Raw genomic sequence first — 22,276 nt, forward strand, 5'->3', positions numbered from 1 at the left:
CCGAGCTCTCACCCACCCGTTCCGACAATTACGCGTAATCCCCGCCCAATAGAGCAGATTCAAATCGTTTGTAACGATTAATTCCCCGGGGGTTTTGTCGTGTAAGGGAGTGAGGGGACATCAACACATTCATGGTTGTCTGATGTCCATCCAGTGTTTATTTTGCCTACGGCCGCGGACTGCCGATGGTGCGCCGCCGAAGAGAATTCGCTGACGGCACCCTAAAGAGCCCCAGCTGGCGATACAAATCATTTCAAATCAGCTGGCGGGCATTTGAGCGCGGGGCGCACTCACTCTGCTGAAAAGAGTTGTCATCATATAACAGAAGCACAAGAGAGACTATTCCGAGTGAAAGTTATACGTCTAGTAAACTATAACATTTATACGGTGTTGTAGTAATAATAGAGATGTTACGACATACATATTATAACAATCTAATATACATTAGCGCGCGCTCAACGTGCATAGTGTCGGCGGGTCCCAGTAGACCAGCGGGAACCAAAAAAAGCTTCGAGGCAATAGCAGTGCACCGTTGCCTATCCCACATCTGCGTAACGCCGTGTAAGCAGTTGTTATGATTTGAGAATAGCTCTATTAAAGGTACGACTCTTTCCCGAAACGTAACAATGACTAATTTTGCAAAAGGCTTTCAGGCTACAATAGTGACAAACGCAGTATTGATATTCCTATAGAGTTGATATTTGACTGAGTCTGAGCGTTAGATTACTTATTTCGTGACTGATAACTTATTTAGTTTACTTTAGCACGCCGTTGTCTATTTAGTATACAGGAGAATGGCGCCATTTCTTTTGTTCGCAATTTGGTAAATTTGGTTACGGGTAAGAAATAATGGGCGCCCCGGGGGTGCAGCCTTTTTTAACATGTTCAGATAAGAAAATTATAGTATGTTATTGAATTTAAATTAATTCAGTACATACATAGACACAGATGAAATGACAAACCACGTTGTTAGCCTAATCACTATCAGTCATAAAGCCATTGGATAGCTCTAAAATATATAACGCCTGCGAATCTTTTCCTAAATATGCTGGAATGCCATCAAGTTATAACTGCGAACTTCTAACAAATATACGGTAAAAGTCAACGCCGACTTAATAGACGGAATAGAATAAAGCTCACAGTACGCATAAATACTGCTATTGTATAGACGGTCATTTGCTGTCGAGCTGGGTAGCTTTTCCGTAGTACGTTATAAATGTACAAATGTACTGTGGATAAGCTAGATCGCATACCATAGATATGGCCATGGAAACTTGCTATATTAAATACGATGCATGCGAATTTGTCTTGCAATAGCCATTACGAAATGCCTATTCATTATTACGGGGTACTGGATTCGTTTTACTTCCCTTTACTTACGAGAGCGGGCTGATGGTTGGTTGGCGCGCACTTGAATCCGTATCTTTCCTAATATAAGGCCCTTTCTCAATCGGGCTTTCCGTCACTGTTTTTAGCCGTCAGCTGCTAAAAATGGTTCTTTACATAGCCGTTGTATGAGGAGGGTAACACAGCGAGTGAGTCTCCGAAAGAATGTGTGTCTGTGTGTAAAAGCTATCTGGTGAACGACAGGCAACTGCCTGTTGATACCAAAAGGAGTTGAAACTGAAAATGAACATATGGTTGAAATGAATGAATCTACATAAGAGATTTTTGAGCCTGAATGTAAGCCTTTGTAGCTGGCTCTATGAGGAGGAGGTGATTTGCTCAGGGACTAGGATTTGACAATTGTAACTACTGGAAATTATGTCCGGTGCTGCTGTCAAGGTTGGTGGACAGACAGTTTCTGTCGTACTGTGCAAAATGTATCCGCTTTTATTGCCATCAATAGAGTAATTCTTTTTGTATATGATATGCCTTATGGAGTGTGGCGAATTAATGAAATTAACGGTCTTTAGTATCATTTACTATATATTTTGACATTTAAATATATCTCGACAAGCTGTTACCTTACCACTTGTATACTAAGCGGCATAAAGCAACTCTCTGAATCGGTCTAATTTAAGTGATTACTCTTGTAAAATTATTACTTTCAAAGTTAGAATAGCTCAAAATTATCGTTAATTTGAAACTCATTATGCGGACGTCATATAAAGAGGTGTAGATGGCAAAAAAAAATTACTAGAAAGGGAGCCATTTGGTCAGACTCGTTATTCTTTTTTATCGTATTTTTTTAACCATTAAATTCTATATAATTAACTCAATTATACTGAATTACAATATAAAATAAATATATAAAATATCGATATAAGATAAAAGGGTTTGTTGTTGTTCGCTGCAAAGCGGAAATCATAGTTTGTCTTAAATCTCCGAATTTAGATTTGAACGAGGCAGCATTTACAAGTAACGACTGAGGATAGAAGCGTAAAGCATATCCTTAGTTTACCCATGCTTGAATCTCGGACAGAATGAATTCGTTTCATAGTTAAAACGCATCAAGCTTCTTTGTTTATGTAGGGTAGTTAGATAGTTACGTAAAGGACACAAAAATTATATGATGTCCTCAGTCCGGTTCGAAACATAATTGTAAGTACTCAGGTTGCAACAATAATTAGTGAAAAAAAGTACATAAATAACCATGAATACAGCTTTGAATTGAACAGCGCCCTGGAAAGGATTTATTTATGATACTCAGTAGCTTCGGGCAGTTTATTTGCTTAACTAAAAATTTTATTAATGAAATAAAAGCGATACTATTTTTTTCCAATGTATAATTTCCTTATTCTATGTTGCTGATGGAAGGAAATTACCAAAGCGAGAATAATAAAGGCTTTGGGCAAGCGAAGTGACTATCTAAAATATTTGATTTCTATGGGGCCGCTTGGCTTCAACTGTGTAAACGGACTGTGCTAGTCGATACTTATGTAAGAGAACCATTTTGGATTTTAAGATAGCACTGTTAAAAAGTATCGCAGTAAAATATTAGGCGTGACATAAATGCTTGTATGCGTTTTTCTGCCTACATTTAAGTGCACAAAATCTTTTAGTTAAATTGTACCAACGTTACCCCCTATTGGCTATAATGTAGCTTCTAATCCGGGCAGTATTTTCGTATTTACAGTGAATTTTCATTATATAAACAATGGTGCAACCACAGGAGAAGGTCGTCGTCTGACACACACACAGCGTGCAAACTTTGTGTATATTTGTAATTTTTGTATAATGTTACCTCTTTTTTTTTTTGCAGTGGTTCACATGCGCCGGAGTGACGGCAGCCCTTGTCTCGTACTGGGGTCAAACAAGTAATGTGCTTTGTGTTATTATTTATATTACTGCGGCCACATGTGGAGCAATAGTTGGAGTGTATTCTGCCCTTGACTCCGACGATAAGCACCGGGTTTGTATTACAGTTCTAAACGATTTGTCTAGAATTTTATGAATACTATCCGAAAATGGCATCTCAGTCGAGTTAGAGATAAGAGCATCCGGATCTAAGCGGTTGCTATTGTGATCATGCGCGCGCTTTCTCGGCTTTTTTTTGCTATAAAACTTGCCCGAACATGATTCAAGGCCTACCATCAGCCCATACTTGACTTCTGAATACGATTAATTTTTGTATGCCAGTTAATTCACTTTGGTAGTCCCATCTCATAAAATTCTAGATTATAGCTTACATTATCTACATTATAGATTAGTTGCTGGAATTGAATGCCAAAATCTAAGTATTAACTTGTTTCCGTTGCAGACAACTCGTCGAGAGCTTATTAAGAATCGAAAAGTGGTTGAGTTATTTGAGGAAAAGTTGCGGGAGTCGCGCACGCCTCCAGAGAACGGTGGAGCGATCGCTGGTTCCGTCGGAGGCCCCGTTTTTCAGGGGATGCCTTCCGTAGGTGGAAGGCATCGTCAGATGGTTTTCTCAAGAAATGCCGATATTAAGTTGCAGGAGATCATTGATCTCGCTCTTCGAGACTTTGTTACGCCATGGTACTCGTATTTGGTTCCCGAATATCATCAGCATTTCACGATGCTTCTTCGAGACGAGCTTTGGCTTGTGATGGCAAAAATTAAAGGTATGAATGTAGTAATTAAGTATAAAATACTTTTTAACAATTCAATTTCGAACTGATCTATTTTTTAACTTAAATTCTTTAATATCGCATGTTTACATTATTCATCACAATAATAAATCGATAGCGCTTATTTTAGCAATATTTGGATCATCAAAATACTCCTTCTTTATTGGACGTTTCATAGAGCGATATTTGAAGATGGATGAAGTGCAGTTAATCTCCAGTGACCTGGTAGGGACAGTTAATAGACATCTACGAAGGCTGCGTTTGTCTATGACAGCGCGCCAGCCGTTATCGCTTCATCATTTTCTCGCGTCGCCAGAAGAGGAACTCGAACATCTGCGCACTGTTTGCGATTTCCTGCTCACCGTCCTGCTACCCTCCAGCTACGCTTTGTGTGTACCATTGCGTTTACTTCTAAAGGAAATCTTTACTTGCCAAGGTATTTACCACGTTCGGGCTACCTGCGTTGTTTAACTGTTTCTCGAATAGTAAGTTGTTAGAATTTTGAATTTTTTCTCAGTTACAACATTAAGTAAATATTAAGTGTGTCAAGTAAAAGAAAAACCACTAAGTAATGTTAGCTTCTCCAACTATTTTTGGTCCCTAGCATCACTAGAATTACAAGATTCTCTCGTTTTTCTTTTGCAGTTCTCTACCCAGCTATCGACATGCTGTGCTCTCCCGACTATATCAATTTGAAGTTAGTGTCGTATCTCAAATGGCTGCAAGAAGAAAAGGAACGCCACAAGAGAACTTACGCAATGACGGAAACATTCGAAGATTTCGTTTTTGTTATTCAGACGTGTGCAGATGTTGAGGATTTAAAAGTGCTACGGTATAAAATTATGGCCGAAATTATGCATGCCACGACATTGAATAACATTAAAAAGCAAAAAGGGCTTAGCGCTGATAAAGAGATTGAACCGCCGACACTATCCAAGGGAGATCTTCTTCTCAGCCGGAATCTCCCCAAATACATTCGCCAGGTATGATGGTGTACACTTCCTATTCTACAAAAGCATTCAAAAGGATATGGATGCAAATAAAACGATTGTGTAAATCACTCCATTTAATTCTTGAAAAACGACAAAACATCATAACGATGAGATGCGCGTCGGCACATTTAGTTATCATGTATATAGATTTCTCTTTGTATTGAAATCAACTGCCTTTGAAACTTTGCGCCAAACATTTTTTATTTATTGAAATATCGTGCGGGGCGATGATCTAACTCCATCGCAGGACATCTTGTTGCCACCTGTTATACTTATTGCAAAGTATGGCCAAATGTTTTGCCACATATTACTTGCTTTGATTATGACAATTTCAGCTCCAATTCGCGAAGGGACTCTGCGAAAAAAAACTCAAGTCACTAGGCGGTCCAGATTACCTCGGTGGGTCAGACCAGGACGCTACTGTTCCTGGAAGACAGGTTCTTGCGTTCCGCGTGATTATGAACTCTGAACTGGCTCGGGAACACTTAAGACATTTCTTCGAGAAAGAGATGAAGGAAGAAGGGCGAAATCTTCTGGGGTAAACCAATATCTTCGTCAAGGAGATTCATTAGCTAATGCATTAAACAGACCAGGCTGTACTGCTAATAAAGTATTTGCCTGGTACTGTGAAGTTCTTACCTACTAAATCTGGGACCTTCCATGGTTGGGTCTAGATTTGAAATTTCAGAAATTTAATATTACTTCAAACAAGCTAGTGAATGTGGTATAGTTCAAAGGTTCAATAAGCAGCAGATTTTGAAGTTAAAAATCTAGTCTATCTAGCCGCTGCCGTTTGTCCTGATGTAACTTATTTCTTCTTGTTTGAAAATTTCGTACATTTCAATTCAGTGCATGCTGAATTTGTAATTCGGATTAGAAAACTCATTCTCATTTACCCACCAATGGAAAATCAGCTTTGGAAACAATCCATCGTACCTAATATGACAGAAGCTTACTTTTTAAATTAATATTTAGAACAAGATCAAGCTAATGGGACAACTTTTCAATTATAGGTTTTGGTGCGACGTCGATCAGATGATGAAAACCAGTAAAGATGAGTGGCATCAGCTTGGCAACGAAATATATATAACCTATATTAAGAAACCTCACGCAGGTATTCGGCTCAGCAAACAGATACTTAAGGTTAGCCTATGCAGTGACACTAGATCGTTTTAATTTGCACACTGTCTTATTTTACGTTTTGCCATATTTAAGTTATCTAGTTTTAATTTAATCATTCTATTAAAATAAAATTACTTGTACAAACTATATAGTTTAAACTAAGCCAGTGTCGGTGTACATTTAGGATATTGAAGCATTTATCATGGCAAACAAGGGCCCTGAGGGATTTATAGAGGCCCAGCGAGAATGCTATCGTCTTCTCGAAGACAAGCACTATCACTCATTCCTATTATCGGAAAGTTATCATCAACTTATAGTCGAGTCGAAAAAAGTTGACATATCAACATTCGGTAAAGAGAGAAGTGGTACGTAGTTCCCTATTGTTGACCGTATATTTTTCATGAGATATTTATTCAAGCACTTTTTGAACAATTCGAAATGGAACACGCTTATAAGTTAATGACAAAGAGGCAGCATGAAATATTTTGTTCTTTAGCAAAATAATGACGGAGCCATAGGACATGATACATAAACCAAATATGTATTTGGATCAAATAGCCTTTAGCTATCTCTTTCTCTAAGCAATTTTCGACATTCCATTACTTGCCCAAATATTTACTAGACATCAGATGTATTTGTACGAGTTCAGCGACATGAAATGAGACTAACTACTTTGAGACCATTCAGATTTCGATTTTCAAGAGTGAACGATCTCAAAATATAAAGTGTTCACAATACTGTTTTACAGTGGGAAATGGCGATACGATTTCAGCCGAAAACGAGTCGTCGTTTAACCAAGCGATCTCGCTAGCAGACTCTTGTCAGCTAGCGCGTGCTAAACTTAGTCAACTTAAAAGTCGACTTAACGACAAGCTCAAGGCTCTATCTGCGCTTCGGGCGTCGTTTAACTCGGACCCCAAGGTGTGTACCTCGTCCCCTCACACAGCCTAGTGCTCTTGTCGATTCCTGTATCATGCGTTGCATATACATATATTTACTTGGTTTTACCGTGGCGTAGAGAATTAACTCGAGAGATAGCTGTGGCTTTCCTGCTTTCACTATTGAATCCACGGGTTCGCCATATAGGATAGAACGCTATTGCCGCATGTGTTTGCCAGATAGAAATACGCTTTCGACTCAGTGAGATTGCAATTGACCATATCATTAGATGCTAACTGTGTCACCTTTTTGACTTCTCGTTGTTGCAGATGATTGCCGCTCTAGAGAAGGAGACGAGCGAATTAAAAATTGAATGTAGTATTTTGTCCAAGTATATGGAGCGTACCGATCGGTGGAGTGATAATATCGGTAGATGGGTTGCCAGTGTGGAAGGTGCTCAAATAGACAGAGATACCCCCAGGTAAGCAAAGAACGATGTAGGTTGTGAAATAGATCTTGGTTTGATTCAAACTCTGTTAAGAAAAAGAAGACTAATTTTTGAATAGGCACCGTCTATGCACAACTATGTTAAAATCACTATTTTTATGGTCAAGCGTTCGGATTGATAGAAGAAACTCTCGTACGCCGTGGAACAACTAGCCCATTTGACATGTGGAAGCTTAGTTCGTTTAAAAGCACTGAAAGAGTAGCAAGAGATATTTTCTCATTATTCGAAGTACCAACAATACACTATAGAGTGATATATAATAGAAAAAAAAAGTATGTTCGTAATAGTTTTAGGTGAAGTCCTATAGAAAAACATCATGCCTCATTTATAATAGTAACATTATTTTTATAACACAATAATATATCATTTTGGAGGGTTCAAAGAAGTAATACTCATTGTGTGATCTGGCTATAAATTTCAGATTTACAGTGATAGTTAGTGTAAGCCAACAGCCGGACTCGGGGTATGTTGTAAACAAAAGCATCTCAGACTTTCATCAACTCTTGCAGAACGTTTTGCCGGTTAGTTTCTATTCTTTCACAGCAGCGCTGTCGATGCGGAACATGAAGTTCTAGTGTAGCTGGCGAAGATAACGTACATGTAATCACAAACAGTCTTACAGGGCCAGACTGAGCTGTAACAATCGGAGTGACAAGACTTTAGTCCAGTGTACGCGCAGAAATAGCGTTATTTCTTGAGGCTTACATTGCAGGTATGGAAATGCATTCATTTTCGTAAGATATTTTAACAGTTCTATTGGAATTCTCCCTACGCAGATTTCGTCAACGCTGAAGCGACGCGTCAATCTTCCATCGATCCCGTCAAAGATGCGTCTGAAAGCGTTTGACCAAGCATATTTATCACGCGCGAAAGCGTCCCTGCAAACGTTTCTCGACGTGCTGCTTCGTGACGAACTGCTGCAGAACTGTGAAGCGGTCTGTTCGTTTTTCAACGAAATTCCATCATCGCTGCTGCAGCCAATAAAGGCTCAGGGTGATGAGAGTGTGCTCAAGAAAACGCTTAATTTTTTGCCCTCGCTTTTTAAAGGTTAGCACCATTTGGATATTACCTAATAACGAAAATAAGCATCAGAGTCATGACCGATATCGTAGAAAACCCAGCGACTAATAGGCTCTCTGTTAATGGCGATAAACAACCAAGAATTCATCCCTTCGTTGAGCTATATATACGCACTGAATTCTATCGAACACTTATTACTAAATATTTTCCAATTGAATCTACAGCAAGGTCGAACCTGCTTCTTATGAACGTAGCAATTGCGCTATTCCCGTAGCATATCTCAGTAAACCTCGATCCAACCACCGGAACACCAAAATTATGCTTATAGCGGCGATACTCGTGCTGGAAGGTTCGCGTCGTATGTAAAAACAACTTGCCCACATATTCCTATTGTGCTGTTTTATATGCTCTATAGCATTGTTCCAATCGTCCCATTTCTTTAGCTAAGCGATACGATTACATGATACAGTTTTATTGATTCCATTATTTCTTTGGCCGTTTAGTGACCCTATGCTAGATGAACCAACATCGTCTGTTAGTCAATAGTATTCTCCTCTGCTAACTACAATGGCCTCCCATTGCTGTTAGCGCTTTTCTTGCTAATCTTAATAATAGTGTACTAAATGGCCATATGACCCTGATGGATAGTTTGGTTTTTTCAACGTGGCCTTAGTGTTACAAATCCATTTAAGTTTGTAGAGTTCATCTTTTGCCTTCTTTAGCGTACAACTTTTTTCAGACCCATCGGCTCTAGTACAGTATTTTCTCAATAGACCATGTATACACGTGAATACAAAAGTCATTAAAACTGGTTTAAAGATGATCTGGACAATATGTATAACATAATTTTCTGTTGATTACGATATATAACTGGTCAGTTCTATGTAGCACCACAATACAATGTGATAACACGGTCCCCATTCTGCTGGTTGTCGTCACCATATTGCTAAATGGTTGCTTTCGACCGGTGGTACGAACACTCGCCCTCTATGTAGACTTCAATATTAGGGAAAAAGGAACACTAAGAATAAATCCACAAAAATCTAACTTATCTCGGCCCCCCCCCACAACTTCAATCTTGTTAATAGCTTCCACTGCTGTGTCTTGTCTCCCCTGCAGAAGCAACGATGGCCATAGTAGTCAAATAGGCTACTTACTTTAAATAACGTGTGTACACTAGGACGACGAAGATCTAATAAACTGCAGGCCACATTGTCGCGGGTACGACAATACTTTTGGCTGTTTTGCATAATGGTGTTTAACGACGGCGCTAACGCTATGTCCCAAAACAACATCGGCATTACTGACGAGGGAGTGTTGCTGCGGCCGCTGCTGGTGCTTTTGTCGTTTTTTACCGTGGAAACGTATGTTTAGGTATAGAAACAAAGGGGTTATTTAGACCCGTGCTCAAACCGACTCCCCTACATCGGTCCCTTGTAAAAAAAATTGCTGTTAGGCTAGGACAATAAACTCCTGGTTAAAAGTTCGCACCTAAATTCGCCCGCGTAAGTATTAACAGTTTTTACATATATAAACCTAACAAATCCCCCCAGTAAAACGGGCGATCTCAAAAATGGATTCCACGACGAATAGATAATACCAATGCTAATAAATATAGATCTTATCTTCAGTTGTTATATCAGTCTGGCAACCTAACGTTTGCAGGCGATAAAGCAGGAAACGAAACCAGTTCTTCATTAGATGATGAGGATGATCTCTTCCTTGAGCTGTGCGACTCTGATCTAAATGCAGACAAGATGCGGGTCGATTCAATAGCTGAGCCTCTTTATCATTTACTTGCGGAGATGTTTGAACTCCAGGGCGGGAATCCAGTCAATTGGCTTCGTCGAACGCTAATTATGTTTGTCCAGATCTCATTTGGCAAAACAATTAATAGGTGAGTGATCTTTCGCGAAAAAGAAAACATTCACTGAAATTGAATTTTAGTTGTATGATGTTGAGTAGCATCTAAATTCGTCTGCAAGTCTACGAGGCTATATTATTAAGCTAACTAGCTGATAAGCATGAGTTTTTCGATTTGTGAATTAACTATTGCGCGATACTCAGTCCAATTTTTGCTGGGCTTATTTGCCACCCAGATCTCTTATATAGCCGGAAGTCTTGAGCATAGTACTGTCATGTACTTGATCTACGGAAAAAGCTTCAATGCAGACATCCGTCAAATCTATAAAATAACAATTATTGAGGTTGCGTCTTTTGGACCGGCTAATGATATAAGTTCCCATGATAATGCAGTGGTAAAGTGTTTGCCTATTAAACTTGCGGACAAGTGGTGTTGTAGATTCGAGTCAAAACACAGACGAACCTTGTTTCGCGCTGGAAGCCGACCGTCTGAAGCGATGCTTAACAGTCATATGTATCGTAACTAGCGAAATAAGTAACGTCGTGCCATGTTATATTGTATGGACATTGTACGGGCGTTTTTCTGCACAAAGGTTACGCGATTAATTGAAGCGATTGGACAATAAATAACCATCTTGCAAAGGCGACTCGACGGTTGCGAACCACGTAAATAATAAATGCCATTATATGTGAATGCAAAATGATAGCTTTAAACGGTTATTTATAAAAAAAACAACATCAACATCTATACTACATGTTTTCTTCCGACATTTTTGAATTCAACATCTAAGATAATGATGCACAATGGAGTTTTATACGATGAAGTGCTCAACTAATCGAAGTCCGGAGAAAGAAGTTTACTCTAGTTGGTCGTTTCAATAGGTTAAAATGTTTAGACCGCGATAATCTATCTGGTTAGCGGCGGTGGCAGTGCCTTAAAATAAGACGTCGACCCAGTTTAGACAGTAGAGGGTTGTCATCATGACCCCGTAGGCAAGCCTGCGGCCCAGATTGTCTTATATTGTAGATAGAAACGGTTACCTAGAAAGAGTTGGCGCATTTTCAAATCATTAGCTATGGGATTTGAAATGTTTTCAGCAAGCGCAAATAATTGCACGGTACTTATTTATGCACGAATAGTTAATTCAACGCTGATATCGAAGTTTTGATATTAGTTACTGCTAGTGATAAAAGGAACTGTTTATAATGTAGGTCAGAAATATAGCTGAATGAATATTAGATAAACAATATATTGATTTTTAATCAATGAGCTTATTAACACACTACATAACTTCGACCATTTGTCACGGAATATTCCTTAGGTCCTAATGATTACAGACCATTCGCATCCATCTGATATTGCCATCAGCTTATCAATACGATCTAGAATTGCTTTACTTAGGACCAAACTTGTCATTGATTTCGTTTTACTGTTATAAAAAATACAAAATGAAAGTAATTACTTTAGCTTTTATTGAGGATAGGTTGATTGTTTTTTTGCTGATTTTTGACAGGCGCAACGCAACATCGAATTTAAAATAATACTGTCTTACTTATTTTGCGAGATAATAACCTGAAAAAAAAGTAAGGCGAAATCTCTCTTACTTGAAAATGATTCCAATCACGGATTTTTTTTTTTAGACATAGCGAACGATTTCCGCTTCTTCAATTTCCAAGGCAGAAATCAATGTTATTTATTTATAATTAATATTTCGGCCAGGCAATATGTTTACTGCTAAAACAGAATTAACTGTTATAGTTGACAAAGGATAACAACTTCAGTCCCGTTGGAACTGTCACCAGCAAAAAGAAGTTTGTTATGCCGGCGTAGATAGTATTATATTTGTCTTTGGAGTTAAATAGGTATTATATGCCCGTATGTATAGCGGATCTGAATAAATGGAGCTTCTGTATCAAAACAGCCAATTTCTAGCTTAGCTTTTCGAGGGTTTGGCAAAAAATACTGTATCAAACAATAAAAAAAGGGTTTTTTTTTTGTTGCTTTTTACATGCTAATAATATGGTATAACATCATTTATGTCTATTACATCTTTCTGTCTGCATGTTCTTTGTTACTCTGTGCATTGCGCGGCCAGAAACACTATAATTACTATTATCATTACTATAATATTATTTCAGCTATTGCTGCTTTAGTTTGTCCTATACAGTATTATTATTATTATTATTATATGGTTATGGACTAGTATAAGAGTAATGTCCATTTCGGATATAGCGGAGAATCGCGTTTCATTTAGTGCCTAATATTTGCCTTTTCTCTTAGTTTACTTATCAATTTTTATTAACAGCATTTTTGGTATTGATTCGATGCATGTTTGCGCACAACGTAATAGACGTACATAGACCGCATAGGTGATTTTACCGAGTTTGTGAGGAGAAAGCTGTCTCACATAGATACTATAAGGAGCAAACAAGAAGTCAGAAAGCACATATTTCGATTTAGTCAACAACAATAACAACAACAACACGATTCGTTCGGTGAGTATCGAATGGCAAAACAATGAGTCCATTTAATATGTCCAGTCGCTGTGTCAGGCGATGATTGCATTGATTCTATCGCCGGCCAGTAACTTCCTACGCTACAGCAATGGATAGAGTTAAGGGCAAAGGCGATACTAGCTATCCTATTTTGCCTGAGTATTCCTCTGTCACAGGGATGCAGACATACAGAGGCATCTTGCACGTGACACATTGTTGGACCGTGTCTATGCAGGTGCAATAAACGTCAATTGTAACTGTACGATATCTATTTTTGATATTTCCGGTGGAGGCCATTTCAGAGAAACTTATTCCTGCCGAATTAATAGAAAAATGTGAAAAAAATGCCATCCAAATCAGAAATGGTACGCAAATATAAAGATAATGCTGAATTAAGAGATGGTCTTACATGTTTATTACATGACGGGTCAATAAAAAATGGAATCGGACGGATTTTGTAGACGGCGGACAAGTGGGACCGCTTACGAGACATTATGATGATCGTCACATAACAACTATATTTGCTTACTAGTTATTATTAGGTACATTCATTAATTTTGAGCATTAAAGCATCATCGAGATTAAATTAAAGCATCATCGAGAGGGTATCGATTTTGAATTGGCTTTATATCTTTTAAATTCCGTGAATGATGAAACTTACTTACACGTATAGGTCATAGGCTGAGGACGAAAAGCAATGCCCAGAAAATGCATATAGTCCATATGGTAAATTTTCGGTTTGTAACTAACGAGCGGTATTATTGTTCCATTAAGCATATAAACAGTTGTGAAAATAATCGCAATAAGTATTACGTAACGTTCCAATAGTTGCAGATCATGATTGAGTCGTATAATGGATGGTGAATAAACTTTATAAAGCCCAAACAAAAGTTGTGAAGGAGACTCCGATTTGTCGGCGTTATTGGTTTCATGGAATGTCTTTGAAGTACTTATCTATTGCTGAACGTATAGTCGAGCAGATCAATTGCGTTCGATTTAAGCTTGTCTCTTTGTCTTTAAGGTACATACACTTTTCCGATATTAAACCGATATTAAATTACACTATCGAATAGAAAGACAGTCAACTTTCTGTCCCAAGTTCTACGATCTTTTATAGCTTGGCTTAGCCTTCTCAGATAGACCGAGCTCATATAAAATAGCGTTTTTACGTTGTAGCTATTATTCGGCAAAGCATGATCTTCAAGGAGAAACGACCTTATGCACTGGGGAATACAAGCTACGGCTTGCTTATGGCGGTAACCATTGTGTTATATTTCTTACGATAACTGCCCCTTCACAGTATGGAATAAATGTTCAAATATTATAGTTTTCGCGAACGAAAACCGATCTTAAGCACTCGATTGTTAATTATTGCCCTTTCACGTAGACGTGTCTCATGTGAAAGATGTAAAGCACATTAACTACACAGGAGGAGAGAGCCGAGGCTAGAGTCCATATTTTGAATGTCTGCAGATGTAACCGTCCTAAAAAACGGGCACTAATCGTCATCGTGCAGCATGCATACAAGAGTAGATTTAAATAAAAAAAAATAATAAACAAGAGTCCATGCTTTCGATAGACGCCAAACAATTTTTTAACCTTAAGATGGTAACGCTAAAGATAACGGCGTCTTTGTGATTTTTCTTAAATCAGTTGTTGAAGAACACGGTCCATTTTTTAGGAACCTGGGAATGTGTAGATAACACTGTTGCTCATTCCTTTTCATATAATCAGCTAGCTGTTTGCTAAATTACTATTATAGCCTTGAAGTAACGTAGTTTGTATTTAAATTTCCTTCCCCCGATCGCTACAAACAGACAATTGATGCAGGAGTGCTTTCAACAACAACAAAAGTACCTAAGTGTTTTTCTTCTGTTCGTTATAAAATATTTCCGTAGCAAGCTATTCAGGGCAAGCCGCAAAGATGTTAAATTTTGAGGAAGAACTATTAGTTCAATGTCTTCTAACTGCAAGTAGGGTCCGGTATAAGTCTTCTGTTGACACTAGAATTATGTTAACATATCTAACAGGTATAACTTAAAATTTTAGTTAGATGGCGGACTACCATTAAAATATAATAGAAACAATTAATTTTGATTAGATGTAATATCAACTTAAAGCGGCAGTAATTATTTGCAATGGACAACCAACTAACTGTTGTTACCTCGTATTAGCAGAAATTTGTCTCGAACTCGTTGTTTATCTTCTTCCAACAATAGTTTCATTATATACAGCGCTGTGATGACGCTTACTGATTAGGTAGCCAACTAATTAAATAATTTTTTTTCTCGGACACACTAATCTTCTGGACCGACAAATTAAATAATATTTTGTGTTTTCTTCCGTATCCGAGTATGATATATATAGCATTTTTATTCTGTTTGATATAAATTCAATCAAAATATAATAAGGGCACGACTATATATTCTTCCAAAAAAAGCAATTTATTTCATTCGTGATATACAGTGGGTGGTAGATCCATTTCGGGCTTATCTGATCACAGCATATATCATTATCTCTAAGGCGTCTCGTTGCCAGATTTGAATCATAACGACAATTGTGATGTGCACCAGATAATTTACGTATTACGTATCGCTAATAACACAAGAGTAGCAATAAACTCTCTGTCACACGGTTTTCTGATATTTTGGTTGTCTGCTCTGCTTAAGGTTCTTAACATATTGCCTATAAGCCACTGACCGCTAATAGAATCCCTTCGGAATTATTTGATATGCTCTGAATGTCACTTATATCATATACTATACACATTAATATGATTGTTTAATTTTTTTTCAGATGAGTTGTTCATTGCTAGGCGATGAATGCTAAATGTGTGCGTATAAATACGATTACAAACGTTTTATTTGTTCTTATTTCGGAAATTACAATGCCATGTTTCTCGATCTCGTAGTTGGAGCCGCTCACGGGGAAGTGCTTTTAATAGATGGCACCAGAATGAGGTAGTCGGCACACATCGATCTATTACAGATTTAGTGGGATACTGTTGCTCCGTGGCGTAGGCGGTAGCATGTTTGCTTGAAAAACTTCAGGTACACTAAATAGTTGGTTCGAATCCGAGCGTGAATAGGATTTGTTTCGTGGTGAGAGAGGCGCGCGTGTTTCAATGCGTAACGATGGTACTGGACGTAAAACTCTCGAAACTTTTGGCGGACGATGTACGCTTATAATCAACAATCATATAAGGGTGGCATTTGCTGTATTCGTAAGTGTTTCCGCCAATTACAAATATAGCTACGTCATATAGCAGCTCAATATGTACTGGAAATTTTATGATTCGTGGCCGACTCATATCTCTGATCGTGACGAGGAACAATTGGTCTCCTTTCACCCCCTACCTCGTGAAGCGTGGTTGGTAGCAATTCACTAAACATTGCTAGATCAGGATAAAATTTACGTAGGTATGTCAAATTTGTATTAGCATGGATCAATAACGTGAGCTAGTAAAAAGGACAACGAATTCCCAGCTGACCCACAGACGAAGTCTCTGAGCGTTTGGGTACGCGGACATAAGTGTGGGTTTCTACTTGCAAAATAGAAATATTGATACGATACAACATGCTATCTATGTTTTGTATCAGTAACGTATCAATATGAAACACATTTAGATCTAAGATCTACTAGGACAGAAATCGTTCCTCGCCATGTAAAGACGCCTCAATAAAGCAATAAAAATCTTCTATAATTAATGTATCGTATACTTTTCAAGGTTAAGTCAAGTCGAAGATTAGTACGGCATCTTTCAGAGCTCAATGGAATTTACAGTAATTCACTTGTCGTCATTCGTTTCTAGGTCTCTAGGAAAAACGACACGAACGTTGATGAAAGACACTCAATTAGCGTAGTTTCACCGCTATTGCTATAAGTAGTACTTTTTTTTTTGAAACCTTTATCTGTGGCGCAGTTTACAGACAGCACCGTGATAATTGTAGGTCAATAATAATAATAATAATATAATTACCACCGAGATCCACTATTTCTTCGTCTATATCGCTGTCGATGTGCGCTTACGTTTCTGCGTTCAGCTGTTATAATGATGTTACGCGTCGCTGAACAAACCACTACGTGGGTATGTCTAATTGTCTATGCTGTTGTTTCGTAACTCTCATTCCTGTCCGCCCGCTTGTATCCCTAACGTCGAAATCGGGCATCTTCGGCCAGGCGACTCATTCCAATCATGGGATACCGTGATGTGATCGTCTACGGTCCAGCCGGAGCATTATTTCGAACGCTAAATTTTGACCGGCTGATGCCGATATGATCTGCCTATTTTCGTAGCAACAGCCAAAACTTGGCGATGCTACTACAGTGTAAAGGGAACGTGTCATTTTGAACTCGGTTGCCTCTGTAGAATTTCTCGATCAGTATAAGATTCATCTGTTTCGTTAGCCGGTTGCTGTGGAATAGTGTTGTAACCTGCTGATGCCCATTTAGCGATGATTTGTGCACTGATGTATATCTATAGAGAGATCAGAACACGTCGCCGCCGGTCGACCATCCATTATGACGTATTCGCTATCAAGGTCGCGTTTCATTAAAACGCTTAGTCAATAAGCGGCACGTCAAGGCGTTACGGAAAACGTAGACGATGTTTCATTATGGTTCGGTTCCTATAATATTATTTTTGCGGCTTTTTTCGTAGGTCATCATTATTATTATTGTAATTACTAGCATTTGTATGCAGTAAAAATGTTTGAATGTACGAGATGGCAAGCAGTCAGTTAAGAGATAATAAGATTATTAGGAAAATCTTCCGTCACGTTGCATAGTTAAGTAAGGGTACATCCTAAAAATCTTTAGTTCCTGAAAAGAGAGAGTAAATGTCATCTCGCTATGGGGACGGTTCTGTTATTGGCTGCTTACATACTTGGATATTTATCGGTCGGGTTTGCTTCTTTCCAATCATGCGTCTATCGGCATAATCCAATATCCTCGTTTCCAATGATGTCTGTATTATATGGTTTGTCCAATTAAAAAGACTGATCGCTTTACTCTTGGCTTTTGCTGGAGCGCAGAGCCGAAGTTGTTGTTGTTCGAGAAAGTTTACATTTTTAATGCTGTTCGGTTCCATATCACAGTTAATTTACGTCAAGTTACTTAAGAGAGTTCGGAATCTTTTCAGCATTCGATATTCAACATATTGTAACTATATTGAAATTTTTGCAGATAAATCTAGATTAATTTATTTATAATTGCTTTATTAATCACCACGTAATCTGACGAGCTGAATAGAGAAACGTAGATTTGCCATTAGGGAATTTATTTTCCCATCGTTAGAAAAGTGACGTATCTCAAGATTAGCTCAAGATGGCTGCTCTAATCTGAATGTGACCCAATGAAATATGCTGCGCGTGTTATACAGTGAATAAACACACATACGCTATCCATATAAAAAAAGACGGTACTATCCAATGGAAAGTTTGTTTGTTGCATATTAGCTTCATTCTAACTGAAACCTGCCTTTCACCTCACCATCACCATCATTATGTTATCGAAAATAATAATCACCTTATCGTTTATGATCAACACCGTTTTGTTTACACACATGTACAACTTCATAATTTCGAATCGGCGTTCATTTACTTTGCAGCTTATTCGACTCCATTGCGACATTCGAATATAAATCGTAGGCTGTTAACACTTTGCGAGTTGCGATTAAAGGTAACCTGTCAGCGTTCTCTAGTTTTCAAAAATTTCGGATATCGGAAGCGCTTTCCGAACTTACTGAAAAACGGTAACTTGTAAATACTTGTCTGATTAATAGTTATCTACCGCAGAAATGATGATTCGCACTACGATAGTAATTGATATTTTTAGCTGTACCTACAAAAATTCCTTTTCCACTATCAACAACAGGGGCTTTTCAACGTCATATGGGTGTGTGTGTGTGTGTGAGGAATATTCATATGGTAATAATGCACGTGTGTGTATGTACGTATGTATGTGTCGATTTAATTACCGAACCATCGGTTCTAAGCACTACTAATTTTAACCGTTTTTCTGCATATGAGCCGGTCGAACTCGATCTAATAGGGCAAAGAAAGACATTACGTACTAGTACTTTCGTCGGAATAATACGCGTGCTGCAATTTTTGGTAGGACTAGTTTATCAAGCGTTCACGAGCCGCTGAGCGGTGCACTTCGCTGAGGCAACAGACACTGAATGTAGAACAATGTACACTAAAAAAATAAAGAATATATATTACAAAACAACATTGATTGAATGAGAAATCCCCAAACGGTCAATCATCGACGCACAATCCGTCACGATTAGGAGGCGTCTGCTTGCTGTCCTTGTCAAGTCGTAATCAACCTAAAGAGAAATAGAACTATAAAAATTACTTACATTTAAAGTAACTATTTTTTTTTATTATAAATAGCTGTTGGTGCCTAGCGAACAGCTTAGCTTTATCTCACGGACAACATTATTCACGTAGCTTTGTCGTTATTTGTGTTCCTAGATTCGATATAATGATATAACTAAAATCCGTTTGCAGACAAGTTCTTGAAGGCATTTCATGGATGATGTCGGAATCGATGTTTGTCTATTATATGGAACTGTTCAAGGAAGCAGTGTGGCCCAACGGACAGCTCCATGTGAAAACACAAACAAGAACTTCAAAGGTATGGGAGTCTCGACTGCAGTTGTCATCATGGTGATCCGGAACTATTGCAAAGAGATAGGTGATCATCTGGTCTCCGCAATTGAGAAAGCATCACGCTAAGCGGGTGTATCGTAAAGATAAACGACGTTCATTTGAAACAGGGCGCCAGAGAAGCGTCACAAAAGTCTATAGGCAACTTGACGCTTCAGCAATATTTGACCCTATGTTCTCCGTTGCAGGACATGCACAATACGAAGCAGGATGCTCGAAACTTACTTCTGAACCACGTTCCTGAGATGATGAACTTTGTGGGCTCGCAGAACGCCTGCAAAGGGACTTTGAAAATGTTCGAAGCGTTGCAGGACAAGCAGCTAAATAAGCAGTTGTTCTATGACCTTCTTGAGAAGGTTCTTTATGAATTCGCTCCAGAACTGAGGACTAAATAAGAGTTCGTTCGCAGTGTTTTAGTGGCGCGTGCAAGAACGTAATAGCTACTCTTATCAATGCTTTTGTCAAAATAAATGAATATTCCAGCAAAGTTAAAATTGGCCTTAGTACAGGCTTAGTACAGGTTCAAGGCTTCGGATGCGTTTAACGCCCATTTACTGGTTTCTGAATTCAGTTTACTGTTACGGTGGATATATGGATGTACTTAGGTCAGCTATACAATGTTAATTATGTTATTATGACTGAAAAATAAGACACTTTTTGTTTTTGGTGTTTGTGCTGTTCTAGGTCGACAATGATGCGACAGCACAAATTGCAATCAAGTACGCATTAAGCGCTATTTTTAACAATTACAGTTCATGTTGAACGGAGACAAATTTTATTGAAGAAAACAAACGATTTATTTTTGTGATTGATTTTCACATGTATAATCCCCTTATTGACGAACAGTTTACCGCGTGTAATCAAAGTTTCGCATAGCAACATAGAATACGAAAACAATTTTATCTTTAGTACAAAATGCTAAACTTAATCTAGTTTTCAAAATGCTGACGAGAATAACGAAAAAAAAAAACAACCATGGCTAAGTAAAGATAAAATAAAGTGCTACACGAGTAATATAGATGTTTTACAGGATTGTATGTTTTTAGTTGTGCTTTTCGAACGTCGAAATCAGCCGTCTGTTGATTTAACTAGAATTTAGGCGTCTTAAGTGGTTTTGAACATTGCAGAATGACGAAAAGCGGTAATATTGTGAAGCGCAATTGTGCAAGTTGTCGTTGTACATATCGGACAATACGATTCCAAAGTAAGTTATCAGTAACATATTACATATAGACAAAATATTAGATAGAAGAAAATTAAAGAAAGATCTATCTATGGTATTCACTTCCTCGTGGATAGCGATACGATAATATATCATAATGTAAAATGAATACGTTTAAACTTAGTCTATCTGGTCACCGAGACAAAGTGAATTGTTGTCATTATTATTACGATCGTTGTAAGCGTTCCATTGTATTGTCCTAGTTACGACGCAGGAACTCTTAACTTAAAACTTAGGAAAACTTAAAATTATCTATTTATGATGCGGGAAAGAAGCGAGTGTGTACAAAGACGACACCATAAAACTACACGGCATACGTAAACATATAACTACATTAAAAAGAATGCTATACCGCTACCTATTGTGGGTCTGTCATTGATTGTGCTATAGCTCCCGTACGAAACCTACCCAGAAACCACTACTGTAATTACTATATATATATGCATAGAATTAGCAAACGTGCAATCGATATAGATGGTACGACTATATCAAGTAGAAATCATGATAAGAAAAATCGTTGATCATAAACGAAACAATGACATGAGCAACCGCGAGCCGAAATTGCTAGATCAGGATTTTGTTGTGTGACTAATAAAACAACAATTAAAAAGAACATTATTGTCACTAGCCGTATTTCATTAAGCTACTATAATAAATAAATTACCGAATATCAATTTGACTGATCTTTAGTTTTTACACGCAACAAAAGATGCTGCGCCAATTGGCTCGTTCTTTGTCAGTCCCCTATGCCCTATATTGGTCGAGCAGTATCAGTAATTATATGGAAAACATTTGAGCTTGTCACATATCGAGAGGATATTTTTGTAATAACAATCATTCACTTGAAGGCATAAAGTTTTAGTCAGCCGATTTACTTAGTATCCTCATCGGATCAGCCTGTTAATGGCATCAGAATGTATTAGTTACGCTTTATCATCATTAAATATACTGTTGAAGATAAACTATAGTATCGAACGAATCAAATTTTTGTCGGCAAATACTTGTGCAGTAGAAATAATCAACCCTTATCGTTAATGGCGATTCCTCTCACGATCTAGAATATGGCCTGCGCACTAAAGGTCAATCAGCCTAAATCTACCGGGATACGAAATCGTTGTTGCCTAACTATCACCGAAATGCTGCAGTTTCGTAACAACGTTTGCCCTGATTATTCGCTGCGGCTTTTCCTTATATCTGATGGGTTTTTGTACAGTGGCCAATACTAAGATAAACGTCAACTGAATTCGTTTGTAGACATATTCAATAGTCTTCTTCGCCCATACTGATACGTTTACCGGTGAAAACTTAGTACAAGCATAAGCATCTCCTATCTATTCGCCATCACCGCCACCACTAAAAGTTACAGATATTTCCCGGTGAACTCTTAGCCTGTCTTTCCAATGTACTAGCTGATATTCCATCGTACTTCAACTTCCCTTATCTCAGACTAAGCTCAGATTAAGCTC

At 38.0% G+C, this 22,276-nt stretch overlaps 1 protein-coding gene across 4 annotated transcripts; it reads left to right on the plus strand.

Moving 5' to 3' along the window:
• The first annotated feature begins 1,507 nt into the window (after positions 1-1,507).
• On the plus strand, positions 1,508-21,489 carry LOC111260450 (sorting nexin-25). Of its 4 annotated transcripts, XM_022833214.2 has the most exons (15): positions 1,508-1,785; positions 3,206-3,355; positions 3,704-4,028; positions 4,213-4,470; positions 4,680-5,017; positions 5,362-5,564; positions 6,040-6,169; positions 6,333-6,513; positions 6,897-7,069; positions 7,357-7,508; positions 7,957-8,056; positions 8,312-8,582; positions 10,221-10,452; positions 19,430-19,556; positions 19,777-21,489. In XM_022833214.2, the coding sequence occupies exons 1-15, from the start codon at positions 1,765-1,767 to the stop codon at positions 19,981-19,983; spliced, it is 2,868 nt and encodes a 955-aa protein (XP_022688949.1). In that variant the 5' UTR covers positions 1,508-1,764; the 3' UTR covers positions 19,984-21,489. The 4 variants fall into 4 exon arrangements, with proteins under 4 accessions (XP_022688949.1, XP_022688951.1, XP_022688950.1 ...); XM_022833216.2 differs by lacking the exons at positions 19,430-19,556; positions 19,777-21,489 and adding an exon at positions 15,711-16,803; XM_022833215.2 differs by lacking the exons at positions 19,430-19,556; positions 19,777-21,489 and adding an exon at positions 11,012-14,267.
• Positions 21,490-22,276: the final 787 nt, after the last annotated feature.

Source organism: Varroa jacobsoni, unplaced genomic scaffold (assembly GCF_002532875.2).
Source record: "Varroa jacobsoni isolate VJ856 unplaced genomic scaffold, vjacob_1.0 scaffold_440, whole genome shotgun sequence".
NCBI lineage: Eukaryota > Metazoa > Arthropoda > Arachnida > Mesostigmata > Varroidae > Varroa > Varroa jacobsoni.